Raw genomic sequence first — 18,556 nt, forward strand, 5'->3', positions numbered from 1 at the left:
ACCAAAAAAAAAAAAAAATAGAAAGAACAAAAAAAAACGGAGATCTATCCTACTCCCACCCTCCACCACGCAAAGGGAGGAGATGGAGGGTGGAGCCTCCGCCCATAAGGGGGTGGTGGGGGGTTGCTCGACCCTTGTCCATGTCACAAAGGGGATGGTGCAGGTGGAGAGCCATCCCCTGGAGGTGTGCAGGGGTGGGGACATTATGAAAGGTAGCAAGTTTTTTCATTAAAGAATAAAAGGAAAATTCTAATGGAAAAACCTATTTAAACACTCTAGCGAATTGTCAAAACTAAAAATTCAGATCCCTAGGCAAAATTAAGGGACTTTTTAGGACAATTCCCTTTTATTAAAAGGAAGCCTAGTGGTGCAAGTAAATTAACACATATATCTCCCAACATTTTGTTATTTGGGTAGATCTTGCAGATAAATAGGCGCTTCTAGTGTTTATGAAAAGATACATAGTACAAACAGAAGACTTGCTTCTAATTAAAGTATTAACCAATAGAAAATATACTCACACAAGGTCTTATCATATTCATTAAAAGAAAAAGAAAAAAAAATTGATTCACCTAATCACCAGAAAGACACCGAAGACAATTGCACTGAAAACCAAACCCCTGGGACAAGAGAGTTTGCCGAGCATCATGATCCATACTTGCATCAATATAGCAAATCCGAAGCTCTTCACCTGCAGAATACCAAACAAATTTTGTATTGCATCGATGTTAAAGCTCTGTTTAAAGAATTTGCAAAGTCAAGTTCACCGTGTGTACAAACCAGCTTGAAGCTGTTTCCCTTCCCAAGTGACAAACTACATTGCAGCAGAGCCAACAGAAGTAGCCCTAGGTAGCAGTTTTAAGAGCTAGAAACAAGAAAATGATTTCCATATTTATCCTTTTCTCTTTTTTAGTCTTTTTATTTTTATTTTTTAAGTTCATTTGGTAAAGGGCACTGTTTAATCTAGTTAACCCTCATCTCATGCATCTCATACATTGCTTGCAATAACACACTCCAAATCTCATAGATTCAATTCAAATGGTCTCTATCATACAAGCATGATATCACATGCCTCATTTAACATAAACCAACAGCCTTAGTTTGTAACATTAAAATAGTGGGATGTGAAGGCAATTTATGAAGATGACAGCACAAATCTTGTTGAATGTAACTACATATTGATTTCTCTTCTTTTCTTCTTCTTCGTGATAAAAAAGTCTCATGAATTGGTGATCAGAAAACTATCAACCTACTACCAATGCAAAAGTGATGGTCTCAATGTCCAACCAGCGTAGCACTCCTTATGCACCCTATCTTTACAACACATTTCAAGTCTCTTATTCTCTCCATTAGCAAGTCATCCCCCATCCAACCCCTCCAAAAACAAAAACAAAGCAAAAAAGAAAAGAAAACGACCACATTGGAAGGGAGAAAAAAGAACCCAAAGCAAATAAAAATTTCAGAAACTGTAGTACATGAGACAAACCTGCCTCAACATCACGAAGGGCCTTCAATCTGGCATCTGCATTCTCTATCCACAAAATGTGTGCATTGGGATCTGCAGTGAAGTAACATCTCCTTCAGTCTTTCTGGATCATGGGTATTATATAATGTTGTATAGGTGTCTAAGGATGAATATTTACTATCCCTTGTAAGTTGCACAAGGGTGCAAACAAAAATAATACATTGATTTTTGTTTCTTCTAGTAAGAAAAATATCTTTTTAATGTCTTATCATCTATTTGAATTTAGTTAGGTTTAGTTTTTAGACAAATGACCTCATAATTCTCAAGATTCTTTGCCGAAAGAGCAAAAAATTGATGAGCCTGTTTGGTAAAGTTTTTGAAAAAGTAAGAAATAATAAGTGTTTTTGATCGGGTCACATTTGAAAAAGTGTTGTTGTGGGGTCTACAAAAGAAAAATTGTTTGGTAAAGCAAAAAACTTTGAAGTGCTTAACAAAAAAAGAAATAAAAAATTGAGCCTGCTAGAGGTTGGCCTCCACAAGTGGCCGCTAGACAGATTCAGTGGCTGCCACCGGTGGAGGCCAACCTCCACTTTTTTTTTAAAAGAAAAATTAAATTTTTTTATTTTTATTAGTAACAAGGCCAGCCTCCACACCTTAAAAAATAAGTAAGTGTTTTCAAAACATTCCTATATGAAGGTGTGGGAAGTGTTCTAAAAAGTAGTTTGTGTTTTACGTTTTGTTTTTTTGAAAATTGTTTTGTAGTTTATTTTGAAAAATATGTTAGAGGTGGGGCCATATTTGAAAATCAGTTTGGTAACTATGGTCCAAAAAAGTGTTTTTCAATATTTGAAAAGAGAAAACACTTCTTGAAAAGTTTATCAAACCGACAACTCCATTCCATAAGCTGAGCATCCACAGTAGATATAGAAGTTGGAAATGAACTTTTTCTATTTGCATTTGATCCTGATTTGTACATAAAACCAAACTGCGTTGCTCAGAAATATCATACACAATCAAATCAAATTATGTGCATGAGTCCTTTATACAATTCAGGTGCTGAGGTAAATCTGAAGAAAACGAGAGCTTACCACAATCATGATTGTAGAATGATGGAAGCATATAAACGGCATTACCAACAGCAGCTTCGGCTTCTATAGATGCAGCCGCTGATGAAAGAAGATCTTCATACAATCCTCCGACCAATTCAATACGAAACGCATTAATACGAATGCGTGCCAGAACACTAGTATACCATATCTTAGTTAGAACTTGTGATGTCAAAGAGATTTACTCCCTCAGAGAATGATCGGCACTGAACAAGTGAATAGAAAACAGAATGGAAACTAAAAAATAAATTTCTGCCATGCAAAGGATACAAGCTATCTGTTCATTTGTGGTATTTGCCTTTATGAAGGCACTCCTTAGTAAGCCAAAACCCTCTTCCATCTGGAAAATGACTATATAGAATGATCATTACAAGAATGGGAAATGCCAAAACCAATGGATTTATTGTAGCTATTTGTCAATGAACTCTCCATTTTTTCTTTTAAATAACACACTTTCTCAAGTGTGCTAGCAACCAAGTATGAATGGCCTGGCAGCAGCATCAAAAACCAAATAAAAAGATCTTCAATGAAAACTACTAAATGGAGCTGAAATACATGTCTTGGGATTGTTTTCCAGTCAGGGAACTTCCATGAATTATTATGGATTAAATTTTGGGGGAAAATACGTAAGAGGAAAAGGTAAGAAGATTAAAATAAAGCCACTTGGGGGATTCTTTCCCCTGGCCTTTTTTTGAATCAAAATTCTCCTCTCACCCAAAAAATAATGAAAAAAATGAAGTTTTCCACAATATTCTAGTTTTCTCAAAAGAAAGGCATACAAACAAGACATCAGAAGAATCCTTCTTCCCTAAATTTTCATTGTACTCCCAACATTAACTAGCACGAATAACCCAAAAAATTAATTTTCTGACCTCTGAAATCATTGGAGGAGATAAATTAGCAGGTTGAAGTATGTCAATATTGTCAGCAGCTGCAACACCTGATATGACCATACAAGCTAACCGTTTCACCAGAAGTGGGTACTTCAAACCTTCTATCCTATAGAAAGAGATAATAAACAGTAAGAAGTCTAGATAATTGAAAGTAGTACAAAACTCTGATGAGTGTGTTGACAAATCAATTAAAACCAACAAAAAGTAATTTTTGAAAAATGAAACAAAACAATTACTTTTTGGAGTCTAGTGAAACGCAGTAGTAAGCGCAAATTAATAAATTCATGTGTTAAGCATCCTTCTCATACATAAAATATTAAAAAATATATGCTTCCAGCAACATGTAGAAAAATATTGGCTAGGTTTTTTGGTGTTGTTATCATTCTTATTTATCCTTGTAATGGGGGGCCATCTAATATAAATAGCCAAAAACAAAAAGAACCAAAGAGGAGCCTTTAACGGTTTTCTTCTGATCTCAAATGAGTGTTCAGTATGGTTCTTTTTAATTCTAAAACTAACTTTTTATAAGTTGATTTTGACAGTTTCAGAAACTGTAAATGTGCACATATTGTGTAACATTAATGTAACAGTAATGTGTATCGTGCATTCACTTAAACAAATGATATTGCAATCTTTTATCATAAATAATATTTTCTCCATCATATGACAGTAACAACTAACAAGTATGGCTAGAGGAAAAAGGTGAAGGAGCCAAAGCTTCAGTAAGGAGGAAAATCTTTTTCATACTTTCAGCTTATAGCTAACCTTGTAATCCTGAAAATGAAAGCAACACTACAGGTGTATCATTCAAGATTATTATTTGCACTATGTTTGTCTATTTAAGATGTACTTCCAACTTCCAAAGAAAAATCTCTCATAATAAACCATGGCATAAAATATCAAGAGATCAAGCAGAAGAGTTTTTGAGAAGTTCCCATACCGGCAATAATCATCATAGGCTGACCAATTCGCTCTCCTTTCAATATCGTAAAACACCTTAAATCCATGAAAATTTAATCACAAGTTAATCTTTATTTGGAGTAAAAAACGACCCATAGTACTTATAAAAAAAAAATGACTCACAACTCAAACCAACTGGTTACATTTGAGAGCTTTGCAGGTTATAACAAACTTGTATTCTGGAAACATTACATTGATGCATGCAAATACTATAAAAATAATTTTCATAATAACATATTACAAAGACATGACACCTAGGTAAAAAGGAAGTTCTCCACAAGATGCACAATTTATGCCTTATAAATCTCAAAGACTTTTCTACTTAGAATTATCCTTTGCTCTTGCATGTAAATTAAAGAGCGCTCATAGAGTGCTAGTCAAGGTTCTCCTACTCATGCTTAACTTCTAAACCGTAAACTTTCGCAGATTCCAATCCTCTTCATTAACATTCTGCAACTCTTTATAACCAGAGAGAAATGCATAACTATGGTCAGTATATGGTACATCTCATACAGAAAGAAATCATAAGCCCCTTCACCATTATATGGTCCTCAAAGCTTTTTAAGATTATGATCATTATCAGACACATTGCGACAATCAAAAAATTCAAATGGACACTTAGAAAATTATTAGATGGAGCCAATAGAATAAACATGCATGCGGCACGCACACACAAATATTTAAACATATATATCTATATACTAAATTGATAATCTTCAACTGCAAAGAAGTAAGAACCCTCAATTTTGCATTCCCCTCAAAGCAACATTCACTGTAGCATCAATCAATATCATGTTTCACATCATATGATGGTGGTGAATGACTTAATAATTTATGAAATCCAAAGGACAAGCTTATGAATTTACGAAATATCCTTATTTGGCAGCAGAAAATGACATTCACAGAGAGATGCATTTGGAACTGTGTTGCGGCAAACACATTATTCTAATGAAATTAGTTCAAATAGTGTGTTAAATCACTGAAACACATTCTCTAGTTTAGCAAAGTCCAGTGAAGCCCTTAAGTTATTAGCTCACACAAGCATATATTTGATTAAAGAAATGCTTGTTAGAAGTCCTAGTCCTGTTACCCATTTACATACTTCAACAAGGCATCACACACAGTTAAAGAATAACACTGCATTATATAACCACAGTCCACAGATATTCACTTCGAACAATAAAAACATCAAACATGTGGTGGGTATTTATTCAAACATATAAACCTTAGATTGCTCTTCGCACTCTTTGTTACAGTACTGCACAACTTGAGTTCGAAAAGTAGTTTGCAGCTTCCGGAGGCAAAAGTAGCAGACTCTGTGGATGGTGGAAAGCGAAGGGTGAGCAACGAGCGGCTTCGCGGTGTGGATGAGATCTCCGGCTCCGATTCTCCGTGTGGCGAACACGCCTCGCCCGGCGGACCCGGTGAGCGAGACCCGGATCGGAGGCGGCGCTGGTCGACCCGTATCCTCAGCCTTATCGGCTGTGCTGGTGGATGAGAAGGAGGAAGATGCGAGAAAAAGCTTCGTTTGGGAATACAATGTTTTGAACCGTGAAACGCAACGGCTAGTACGGCCCAAGGCCAAGGCCGACATTTTCCCAAATGCAATTACGATGTGATTATGCATTTGTTTTAATAGTTAGTTGTGAACGGGAGGACTTATAAGGACAAAATTGTCATTCCACATAAATTTTTTAATAATTTTACCCTTTAAATAAAACCAATTGAATTTCCTCCCATTCAAATGAGCTGAATCCCTTAAATGAATTGGAGAGATCCAAATTTAACTTGGTTTTTTTATTTTTACATGAATCTTTTTGATTGTTGGACTGTCTTGTTATGCTGTCTTGTTATGCATCGTACACTTAATGATTTTCTTTCTCTTTGCAATATGTTGGGTTTTATTTTTGTGTTTACAAATTCATGTGTCAAAAAACATGAATGTTAGGTTGTAATGTTTATGTTTGAGTAAAGGATCAAGTCGTTAAAAAAAAATGAAAAAAATAAAGTTACGAATGTTTTCCAATAATGACCATATATGAAGGCAAGCTTAGTAGCATTGGAAAGATGATTTAACAGATTATAAACTTTGTATTTGACAACCATTTTTCAATTCTAATATTTACTAGCTCACAATAAATTGTCAACAAACTAAAGAATGGAAGTTTGTAAGACACTGATTGAAGTTTAGTTGATTGAACCAGTGCATCAAGTCTCAATACTGATACTCAAGAAGCTCTATTGATGGCTTGTTCGACTAAGATTGCAACAAATTGTTTCAAACCTAGCCGACTTAGCCTAAAAACTTTACTCTTCACTCCATCTATATAAACCTCATAAGTCACAATTTTTGGAGGGCTTAGAGGCTATTTTTCATTGTTATTGGAGAGATTCATAAATACCTTTTGAGCCTAAACAGATTTGATTTATCCTTGATAATATACCACATTCTTCATTGTTTTTTCAAATAACTTTATCTTAAAACCGCACACATAATTTCATAAATACCTTTTCTCTAACTAACATTCAATTTACAAAGTTCTCCCAAACTAAAGATTGCACTAATTCTCCCTTCAAATTATCAAAAATTTGCAATGTATCCTTTTTGTCCCGTAAAAAAAAAAAAAAAAAATTATCATAATTTTTTAATAAGACAAAAACACCTTATAAATTTGGGAAAGAAAAAATAAATGGATAATTTCACGGAGGACCCTTAAATTACAACGCGTTTTGAGGAGACATTACTAAATTTCAAAAACTCTCAATTTTTGCAGTTAAACCCTAACAGAAACCACTAAAAAAACTAAATTACCCTTCAAATTTTTTTGTGTATTTTTTTTCAATTTGAAATTTTATAAAAGTTTTAGAGGGATAAAAGTCATTTCATCACTTTTAACGTCTAAAAATTGATGAAATGGGTTAGATTGCATCAAATTGAAAGTTCGGATGGTAAAATTAAGAGGATTTGAAATTTGAGAGAATCTTTAACAATAATAATAATAATAAAAAATAAAAAAATAAAAAAAAGAAGGATTTTTCAATGACGTAAAGTTCAGTTCCTCCCCCATGATCAGAAACTTCCGAGCAATGGCAAAAGAAGTAATACTGCACTAGCGTTACTGACTTACTGTGTTGCCTGAATTGTCATTGTAGAGCTTCCGTATTGATACAGTGAATCTCTTATCTCTCACGCGACCTTGAAAAGGCCAAAGAAAAATCGTAGACAGATTCCGCCGGGACCGACAACTTCATTGAATGGTTCATCAGATGTCGATGTTGACGACACTGGTTTTATTTCCATCTGGATACGGACGCTACTGCAGCACTGCTGATATGAAGTGATTGTGAATATGGTCAGGTGGTATTGGTTCAGCCGCTCCGACAGCAACCAAATTAAAATTTGTATGGGACTAGAATGTATTGAATATTTTTTTTTGGAGGTCAAAAAAAAATCTAAAATATCATTTTTAACAAATTTAAAGGGAAAGATGTAAAATCAGTTGATTTATTCTTTATAATCAAATTTCGTCTTTAGATTATTTGATTTTGATGGTAACACGTTAAAGTTAATAAAATTGTGACATGTATCTTATTTAAATCAGAATCACCAATATGTTTACTTATTTGAAATAGTGTCACGCATAATAAAATAGTGGTGGCAGTTGATAATTCAAAGATTGATCTTTTCTTTGTTCTTCTAAGCCATACGTACAAAGAAGAAAGATAGTCATGTTTACTCATATGAAATGGCATTATGGCAGGAATAAAAAACAATATCATCTGCCCCCTATCGGGCTTCCCACAAGGCAGGCCACAATTCAATTCTCGACATGGGCGTGCATGGGAGATAAACTTTAAAAATTACATTTTAATTTATTGCTTTTTTTTTTTTTTTTTTTTTTGGGGAATCTTTCAAATTTTATTCATGAAAGATATAGTGAACAGCAAATATATCATCATAGAGCATAAAGCTCTAACATATCATAACCAATTGCTATGTTATTACAATGTCATAAATACAATCAGAAATTTTTTACACAGTCTATTTATGACAGCAGCTTCCGCTAACCCTTGCCCAACTTCACTTATAAAACAGATTTACTTCGGCCTCTAAAAGCAGACTAAATCTTAGACATAAGCAGCCCATATTTCCCTTAATCTTATTTTTAGGCCGTGAGAGATAATCTCCCATGATGATCTAACCCTCATTGGCCCAAAGGTCAGGAGAAAAATAATCTTCCTTGACCCAAAGGCCAGGACAAAACGAACAAAACAAAATACAAAAATCAAAACAAAGCAGAAGCACACTAAAAACAATAACAAAAAACCCCAACATAAGCAGCAACGGAGGAGCACGGTATCGTAGACATTCCCAAAAAGACACGTCGGTGCGTACGATCCGCGCGTCGGCACGCGGGACTCCGTTGGTTGATCGGCGTAGCTCGATGGAAAGGGGAGAAACTGGCTAGGATGGTGATGGGGCGCGTAGCTAACATAGAAGAGTAGATCTAAGTTCGAAAAAAGTAGTTCTAAAATATAGCTGCAAAAAAGGGAGATCAAAAGAGGTTACAGAGAAGACACCAGATACTGCTACTAAGGAAAGAAAAAGAGAGAAGAATAGGGAAGGGGGGAGGAGGGAAGAACGACATCCTCTCTATTTTTTCCCCTCTCGGGCTCTGGTCTTTGTTGTTTTTTTTTTTTTTTTTTCCGTTTTTCTTATTATTATTATTGTTTTTTTGGTAAAAAAATATTGCATATTATATATGAGAAAAATATAAACATATATTAAGGTTATAAAATCTCAAGTATTTAATACGAAGTCCACGTATGAATTGGATTGAAGATTCAATGATACCATTAAAAATAAAAATAAAAAAGCTACCCCCTTTCTTTTTCTTACCAAATAGTGCAGAAAATATATATATGACAAACACTTTTAATTGGACAAGTCACATGTATTTTTTGTATACAAAAACAAAACATTATTTGATAAACAATGAATTCCTCGAGGAAAAATTGTATCCACATGATATATGTACATAAAACTTAAGGGTCACCTATTGTGGTCAAAGTCAACGATATAAAGCACTCTTCAAGAAGCAATTAGCACCACCCGATCAAAATCATGATCATTCATCTATCGGTGATCTCCAAGCAAGATCCTCCCCTGGATATTCCGTTTGTACTTCGTTAGGAGGAATGAAACAATCGATGGAGAGGCCAGGGACGTTGAATGAGAGGTCATCGATGGCCCATTTCTCCTCCATCCGTGTGATCGCGGGGCCCGCCTTCAAGTTGTCACCGAACCGTGAGATGATCACACTTGATTGGCCAGCGTGAGCGATCATCACGCCCTCCACCGTCCGATAGTCTTCAATTTTTGTTGACATTGTGGTCTCCCAGTACATGGGGTGCGTCCCAGGGGATTGAATCCTGGTTAAGTAAGAGTCCTCTAAATATACCAGGAGCCCACTTCTTTGGCTGAAGTAGCCAAATATAACATGCTTTATCATCTCTGCAGTGTTGTCGCCACGTTCAGCCAGGTCCGTTTGATCAGCTGACAATTTCAGCACAAAACAATCAACGCCTGAAATTCGCTTTTCTCCCAAGTGCTGTGCTGGCGAAAATACGGCCGCTATGGCCAAAGGATCTAGTCCCTACAAATGTTCATATATATTAGTATCTAACGGATTTGAATAAAACATTCCTAAGAAGGCTAAGATTATTATTTTTTACTACAGTTTAATTTAATAATTCACTGATTTAAGATATTAATTGATTAATTTACTATACTAAACAAATCTTTCATAATTTTGTAGTCATCCTTTCAAGCAAAGCAATAAACAAACACAAATTATTTTTATATACTAAATTATAAAAAATATATATATATTAACCAGAAATTCCTATTCAGAGAAGTATTTTATCAACTAAGTTACAGAATTCAACGTCAATTGTCACATCTTAGATCATAGATTACCAAAAGTTTATGAAATTAGCCAACAGCCACCTACCTATGACAATAATTTAACTTTGAAGACTTCAAATGGAAGCGTAAGATGAAGAACACGCAAAAGTAAAACACAAACAATACCCAATAGTAAAACACAAACAATACCCAATTTTGTCACATGTTTCTTGAGACAAAATTTTCCGGCATGTTTGTTTCTTGGAAATTTAACAAACCCCTTTTTTTTTCTTTTTTTTTTTTCTGTTGTTAAAAAAAAATTTGGAGTAAGGATTACTTAAGCAACAAGAATAATGATAATAGATCGATTCATAGTACTTACCTGAAGTGCTCGCCGGAGAGGACGAACACCGCCTCTGGCGGCATGCGCGCCGAGCCACGGCGTGTGGCGCCAAGCCATGTTGCCATCACTACCGGCTACAACCTTGTGACCACCCACAACGAGCTCAATCAGCCACATATTGGGGACCATCTGCCACATTACAAAGCACCCTTTTTGCGACTCTCCGGTGGCTCCGGCAGCCGAGCCGCCAGCGCCCGGCTCATCCACCATGGCCATGGACACTTTTCCGGTGGCAAAAATGTTCTTCACCGTCCCCTCTAGTTTCCGGCAGCCAGTCGCCGCCGTGAAGTGTTGTATGATATATTGTGCCGAGGAGGAGACCTGCCGGAGGCCAAGAACAAAAACCATTATGCATCTGTTTTACGAAAATATAGTTGTGGTCCTTTTTTGCTTTAACTTTTACAAAAGTATGCAACTTGATTGGATACTGCATAGTGGATATCACATCCACTAGTGTCATATTTCTGGAAAACCTACATTAGTCGGTTACAACATCATCAAATAACTCTTTTTTTTTTTTTTTTACTCAAGTGTTTGATCTGATAACTTCAAATCATCAAATAAAAATATGTTTTGAAAAAAATGTGAAAGATTGCAGAGATCGTGAATGGTGTACCTCGGTGGTGGTGGGTTGTTTGGGATGGAGCGGAATGGGGAAGAGAGGGCAACCCAGGACGCTGAGGAGGATCCGGAGGTCGGATTTCTTGTTGAAGACGAGGGAGAGGTGGGTCTTGATCCAGTTCCGCCATGTGAGACCTCGACCTTTCTTGGAGCTGTTTGAGCTGTCGTCTTCTTGGTTGACGGGCTCCTCCGACAATGGCGCAAGCCGACCCATCTCAGCGTTTTGAGAGATTCGGAAGAGGGAAGAAACAGAGGGAGAGATTTATGAAGGAAAATGAGTGGAAGGCTCCTAAAGGAGAGTGCTGAGTGCTGAGTGCTCTCTGTTGTGATGCACTTTGTGCACATGCGGCTTGGGCGCGTGCACCCCATTTGACTTCACTTCATTAGTTCTTTTATTTTATTTTATTTAATATTTTCCTGTTTTCTATGAATGAATAAGCATCACAAATAACGATTGATTGGAAAATTGCAACTTACTGCCGGTTTAGACTTTAGAGTTAGTTATGATATTAATTACCAGTTGATTTTGTTGACTATTAAGTCTTTATTATTATATCTTCATTTAAACTCACAACAGATCTCATCTACTTACCTTTTTTCATTCACTTTTTTTTTATATTAAAATAATGTATAAAAAATTATTTTTGGTTCCCTACACATTGAAAAAAACTGTAACAATCTTTGAGTGTTGGTTAGATGTAAGAAATATGATGTGAGTAGGTTTTTGTGGTTTTTCTATAATTTTTTTTAAACATAAGAAAGGAAATGTCATATAGGCATCTACTGCTACTGCTAGTGCTGTGGATGTGAAAAATAACATTACTTTAAAGCAAAATGTTACATATTATATTGGGAGCCCCTACTATGCGGTCATGCTGCAATAGGATTGTTTTGCAGCATCCACTCTTATAGTGACACATCACCAAGCTCATTTTGACAAAATAAAATCAAAACACCAAATAACAGCAAATTCACAACCAAAACACCACCGGCCAGCAAACCCACAACCAAACTACCGGCGCCGGCCAGCAGCATCCCACGGCGCCAGAGACTTTCTTCTGAATGTCATTTTTGATTGCAGGTCTTCTCTTCCTCCTCTGTTTTTCCCCATTTCGGTCGGATAAAATGATTTGGTTCTTCAAAGGTAAAATTCATCCCCTTTGCTGTTGATTCTTGAATTAAGTTGGGTATTTGATTTTGGGTGTTCTTAATCGAGTGGGTAGTGCTATGTTCTTTGTGAAATTGGTGTTGATGTTTGGTTTGTAGTAGTGCTTTTGGGGATGGTTTGGCCGAATGGGTTTGGGATGGGGATGGTTTGGCCGAATGGGTTTTAGATGGATTTTAATGGGTTGATTGTTGAGAATATTTGTTTCCCCAATCTGGCGTGACCCATGGCCAACGTGGGAGAGAAGAAGGAAGAAATGGGAGGAAGAAGAAGAGGAGTTGTCGGCAGGAAGGAAGAAATAGGAGAGAAGAAGAAATGGGAGGAAGAATCTAGTGTTTTAGGTGTAAGATAGTTTTGTACATTTTTCCTATGTGTCAATGTTCTATTGGGGGCTGCAAAAGACTACTTTTGCAGCCCGACCGCATAGGAGGTTTACTCTATTATATTTCATCTCACTTCTAACCTATTAAACTGATGTGACAGTATTTATCAATTCTTAAATATTTTTTAAGAAAATGAGAACTAATGCAAAAATTAATGAGCATTTTCACATTAATTTAGTGAAACAGAATGCAGTATTTAATATTATTCTAATTTAAAACCAACCCAATTATGATGAAGTAGTCCAAACATTTTTCCTGTGGAAATGCTGAGGTGGGTGCATAAGGAAGTTCACTTTGGCACTTTGTTTTTTTACTTTTCCTGTTTACTTTATTTTTTTGTTCCTTAAAAAGGTTGAACTTTATGATGTCTTTTGCAAACAACTAGAGTTTAGATGTTCAATTAGCAAAAGGTAGTATAATAATGGTGGAAAGGTACAAGGTTAACAGCCTTTTGCCAATTAGCTGCAAAGCTAATTGATAGTACTTTAGATAAAGTAATAACCTAGATTTAGGAAATGGTTAGTCACACTCACATGCACCCTACAACCCTATATTATCTACCCCAGTTCCTCCCACTGAGATTAGATCAAGTACCACATGCATTATATTTTCATCAAGATCTCAAAAGAAAATATTTTTATGAAATTTTGATTAAGTTTATTTGTTAGTTGGGTCACAGCCTGTACAGGGTGTAAATGGCCTCACTATTTTACAGGGGTGTTTGCCTAAATTAATCCTCTTTGGTTTGACGGATTTCTCTTCTATTAGCAAGAAGAAAAAATACAAAATAATAAAATAATAAAAATAAAATATGGGTGTTGACAGTGTTGTACGATCACCTTCAATTGCTCTCAAGAATCTTGTAAAACCAAAATTTGAACAGTCCAACCTGTGATGAATATAGGATTGACAATGTTTAAAACAAATTTGTAAATTCGTTCTGAATTCAATATGAAAGTATTGGATTAAGATTAATGGGTTTAACTCATTTAATTAAGTGGGTCGAATTATAGTTAGCCTATATAGTGTAATATACATATACCGTCATGACCTAAACCCGACACGCAACATAAGAGCTAACAATTTTTGATATGTTCTGCAAACCCAACAAAAAAGAACCCAATACGAAATTAATAAGTTAGAGTTGACTCATTTAATTAGAAAAGTCGAGTTATGATTAACCTATATAGTCTTATACCTATATCTTGTCAGTACCCAAATCTAAACCCGACACTCAATACAAATTGTCACCCCTAGATTAGTGTAAAGAATTCATGTAGACGTGAATTATGATATTATGTACTATTTAAACACTTCAATCCCCCCCAAAAAAAAACAAAAAAACAAAATGTAAACACTAGCCTTACAAAAAAAAAAAAAAACTATCCTAGCATTATAATATATAATTTATTATTATTATTGTTGTGTTTATTTTCTTTTTAAATTTTTAGCATATTTGTCAGTAATCACATCTCTATGATTCTATTTAAAAAAAAAAAAAAACTGACTTAAGCTATCCTATTTTTCATATGATATCATATGATATAATATGATATGATATTTATCTAGAGTATAAAAACTCTAAACAACTAGAGCAAATTGCTCTTAAAAGAACTACATCAAAAATACAATTAGAAATCTCTTCCATTCATATCTTTTTCGTAAATTCTTGAGCCGCTATCTTAGTCAAACCATGTGCTGCAAAGTTGGCCTCACATTTAGCATGCACAACTTCCCACCTTCGAAGACTCGAGAGGACCATCTGCACATCCACAATAACTTGGCCATACCTCGAACATTGATCCCCCATTTTATTGATAGCCTTAACCACTTGGATTGAGTCTCCTTTCAATATTACATCCAACACACCCAGATCACAACAGAATTCCGAAGCATATAAAGCTCCCATTGATTCAGCAATAACCGGAGCTGGGCATGTATCAACAGTTCGGCTTAGAGCAGCAATAACCAAACCTTTGGAATCCCGAATAATTACCCCTATCCCAATACGTTTACCATTTAAATTCACAGCAATATCCCAGTCCGCTTTCATCCTACCTCCACAAAAGTAAATCAATTCAATAAAATAAACATGTATCCTTACAATATACTATTTATTAGTAAACATAGGCTTTTAGCACAAAATCATTATAAAATTCTTGTGTCTCTTTCTCTCCTTGGTTTCGCCATCTCTTCATATATTATTTTATCAAAAAATTTTACACCTAAAACAACAAAAAACCAAGACCATATATATCATATTTTAACATTAGTCTAAAAACGTTCTCTTTTTTTTGTTTTTCTCCTAAACTTATTCGTATCTAAACCGATCAAATTATCTTTGCCAAAGAACATGGAACATATGGACCCCACGCCCACAGGTACATAAATTATGATTCCTTCTAAATACTGCAAATACGTGAATATATTTACATGTCCATGGCGCGTGGGGCATGGCTTCTCTACAACTCTACGTCTAGTTGGGATAGATAGAAAGAAAGGAAAGAGCTTTTAAGGGAGGCAAAGAATGTAGCGGAAAAGAAGGTGACGCGTTCCCATCCTACTTGCAATTAATTATGCCTTTTTCTGGTAGTTTGGTGGTACCAAAAAACTGGAAACCCATTGTTTATGTTTAGTGCTTGTCTGGTTTTGGTTAGGAAATGAATGTTTTGGTGAATTTTGTTTTTGTTTTTTTTGGCAGATGAGCAACAAATGTGATAGATAGTTACATCTTTGATGGAGTCTACAACACAATCAATATTCTGACCAGATTTCCACATGTGGCACCATTGAGTGGGCATGAATACTGCACCTATTCAATATGGTCCGACATACGGAGAGTGTGTTCATAAAGTCATGGCTTGTAAGGCACGGCAAGAATTAAAATTTGACAAATGATATTTCATATTTTGTGGGTTTTTTTTTCTTTCTTTGATCTTATAAATTTAATGATTGATTTAAAAAAAAAAAAAAAAAAACGTGTTGAGTGCTACTAATATGAGTTCGAGTATACTAGAATGTAAAACCGTGTTTGACAATAAAATTTACTTAAGAGATATATCGCTAACAAAATTTAACATTTCTTATAGAATATTAGAAGTGGTTAAAAGATTATTTAGAGAATGATTTATATTCTTTTTCTTTTGGAAAAATTTCACTTTGTCCCCCTGAACTTTTACTCGATTTTACAAATTATTCCTGAACTTTCAAACCTCTCGTTTTGGACTCATAAACTTTCAATTACTCTCAATTAGAACCCTTCCGTTAATTTTAGCCGTTAAAAATACAAAAAAAAAAAAAAACTTAAAATGTTCTTAATTTTCATTTCTTTTAAAATAAAAAATGTTTTTGAAGTTGAAATTTTATACAAAAGTCAGGGGTATAAACGTCATGTAACGTTTAAAATCTGATGGAGGGTCCACATTGAGTCATTGAAAGTTCATGGGTCCAAAATAAGTTATTTGAAAGTTCAGATGGGTTTGTAAAATCAAGTAGAAGTTTAAGGGGCCAAAGTAAAGTTTTCCCTTTTCTTTTTTATGACTAAAAAGTTTACATGCTGGCGTATCATTTAAAATTTTTTAATGACGACATACATTTTTATATCATTTGAAATTTGACATCAAACCAGAATTCTTGAGTTTAATGTTCATGGGGATACACTGTTGTTTCTCTTCTCTGAAAATCAGGATTTGTGGGGGCTTATGGTCATTTTATATCCTTCACTGATGCGCTCATGCTCAGACTACTCACCTATCTATCTAACTCTAAGCATCTCCAATATATTAATTAATAGAAATGTTATTTTTCCTGCTTTCTTTTGTATAACTTCCATGAAACTCTATTTAGAGTTTGTTGGAAATTGTGTATGAAAAATAGGTTTTTAAGTTAAAAAAATGTTTTTTTGGTAAAGTTTTATTTTTAAGTTTTTGCCAAAAGTGTATTTTGGTCATTTTTACGTCTTTTTTACCCTTAAAAGTGCTTTCAATTTTTTTTACCAAACGAGTACTTTTTCTTCAAACGGACTTTTTAAATATTAAACGCACTTTTAGGCTTCTCAAACACAATCCCAAAACAGGCTCTTATATATATTTCTTTTCCAAATCTATCATTGAAATTGTAGAATAAATTTAATTATGATTTTTTTTTTAAAAAAAAAAAGGGAAAATTATAGTTTACCCCTCAAAGTTGTGTGCCTTTTTTTATTCTGCTCACGTTTTTCAGCAGGGTCTGGGCTACGGGGTCCTTTTCCAACCTCTCTCTTATGCGTTCAACATTTAATGTTCAAAAATTGACAATGTACCACCACTAAGGTTTTTTTTTTTTTTTTTTTGAAATATGACCATTCCGTTAACAAATTCCATCTTTTTGGATAGTTAGGAGTACACATGCATCTCACGTGACTTTTTAGAGTATGAAAAATCTAAAATACCCTTATTTTTTTGAAAAAAGAAAAAGAAAAAGAAAGGCCATTTAGGGGTTGGCCACCCTTTTGCCCAAATGGGGGTGGTTGAAAGCACCCCAAAGAGTTTAGGGGTGGCTCTGGCCAGAATGGGGGTGGCTCACCACCCCATGGCCTAATGGAGGTGGCTGCCACCACCAAATGCCCATAGGGTGGCTACCAGTCACTCCAATTTTGAATTTTTTTTTTTTAAATTGAAAAAAAAAAAAAAAACACGAGACACTTTGGGTAATTTTGAAGTATTATAGGGGTAATTTTGGCATATTTGGAGCTTAAAGACGGAATTTGATAATGGAATGGCCACATTGCACCAAAAAAAAAAAACTTTGTGGGGTTACATTGTCAATTTTAAACATTAGAGATAGAATAAAAAAAAGGTACACAACTTCGAGAGGTAAACTGTAATTTTCCCTTAAAAAAATTGAATAAATATTAGCTACATCTAGAAACTATGAGTTTATCCTCCCAACAAACTAGTCACCACTCAATTGCTCATCTAATGTATACAGTTTTTTTTTTTTTCCCCCCTCTTTTTTAGTGAACAAAGTCTCCATGTTTTTCATCTTCTTTTCCCATATTTTTTCCATGAGGAACAATTACTAAAATGCTTTAAGATAATCAAGCCGAGTAGACAAGGATCTATCCATCACCCGTGCCGGCATTGATTTATGGTACCCACAATATATGCTCCATCTAGAATTATGGAATTCACTTAGGTGTTGTAAAATTGTATTATATGCATTGTAGTTTTTTTAAAGATTTAAAAATTATAAGTTTTTTTATGCGAAAGAGATAAGGTGAAATTAAATTTGGACCATTTAAAAAATAGTTTAATTTTTTTTACAACACCCAAGTCAAATCCTGGAATTCTAACTAATTCTTTTGTGTTTATTAGAATATTAATTTAGGCCCCATTTTGTTGCAGCGTAAAATAATTTTTGGAAAAAAATATTTTCTATTTTTGAGTTTTTGGTACTACGTAAAATATTGGTCAACTTAAAATGTTTTTAATTGACCAAGAAACATGAGGCGTAAAATAATGATTTACACTTCTTATCTGTATAAACTATTTTCGAGTTCCTCTGACACCATCCGTACCATCGTCACCAACGACACATCTATTGTCGAGGAGAGGCTCACCCAAATCAAGATGGAGATGCACCCCAAACTAATAGTAGGACTCAGCATCCGAT

General features: G+C 34.7%; 3 protein-coding genes across 3 annotated transcripts; all 3 read right to left on the minus strand.

Moving 5' to 3' along the window:
- Positions 1-462: 462 nt before the first annotated feature.
- LOC132191883 (histone-lysine N-methyltransferase ATXR4) lies at positions 463-6,018 on the minus strand. Its single transcript, XM_059607004.1, has 7 exons — positions 5,650-6,018; positions 4,405-4,460; positions 3,444-3,570; positions 2,842-2,911; positions 2,554-2,733; positions 1,487-1,558; positions 463-691 (listed from the first exon to the last, which is right to left on the minus strand). Exons 1-7 carry the CDS (start codon positions 6,016-6,018, stop codon positions 573-575), a joined length of 993 nt encoding a protein of 330 aa, XP_059462987.1. The 3' UTR covers positions 463-572.
- A 3,355-nt stretch (positions 6,019-9,373) lies between these two features.
- Positions 9,374-11,672, minus strand: LOC132192109 (uncharacterized). The gene is made up of 3 exons (XM_059607326.1): positions 11,352-11,672; positions 10,715-11,056; positions 9,374-10,081 (listed from the first exon to the last, which is right to left on the minus strand). The coding sequence occupies exons 1-3, from the start codon at positions 11,568-11,570 to the stop codon at positions 9,554-9,556; spliced, it is 1,089 nt and encodes a 362-aa protein (XP_059463309.1). The 5' UTR covers positions 11,571-11,672; the 3' UTR covers positions 9,374-9,553.
- Positions 11,673-14,552: 2,880 nt separating this feature from the next.
- Positions 14,553-14,957, minus strand: LOC132162224 (uncharacterized). Its single transcript, XM_059572487.1, has one exon. It carries the CDS (start codon positions 14,955-14,957, stop codon positions 14,553-14,555), a length of 405 nt encoding a protein of 134 aa, XP_059428470.1.
- Positions 14,958-18,556: the final 3,599 nt, after the last annotated feature.

This window comes from Corylus avellana, chromosome ca9, assembly GCF_901000735.1.
Source record: "Corylus avellana chromosome ca9, CavTom2PMs-1.0".
NCBI lineage: Eukaryota > Viridiplantae > Streptophyta > Magnoliopsida > Fagales > Betulaceae > Corylus > Corylus avellana.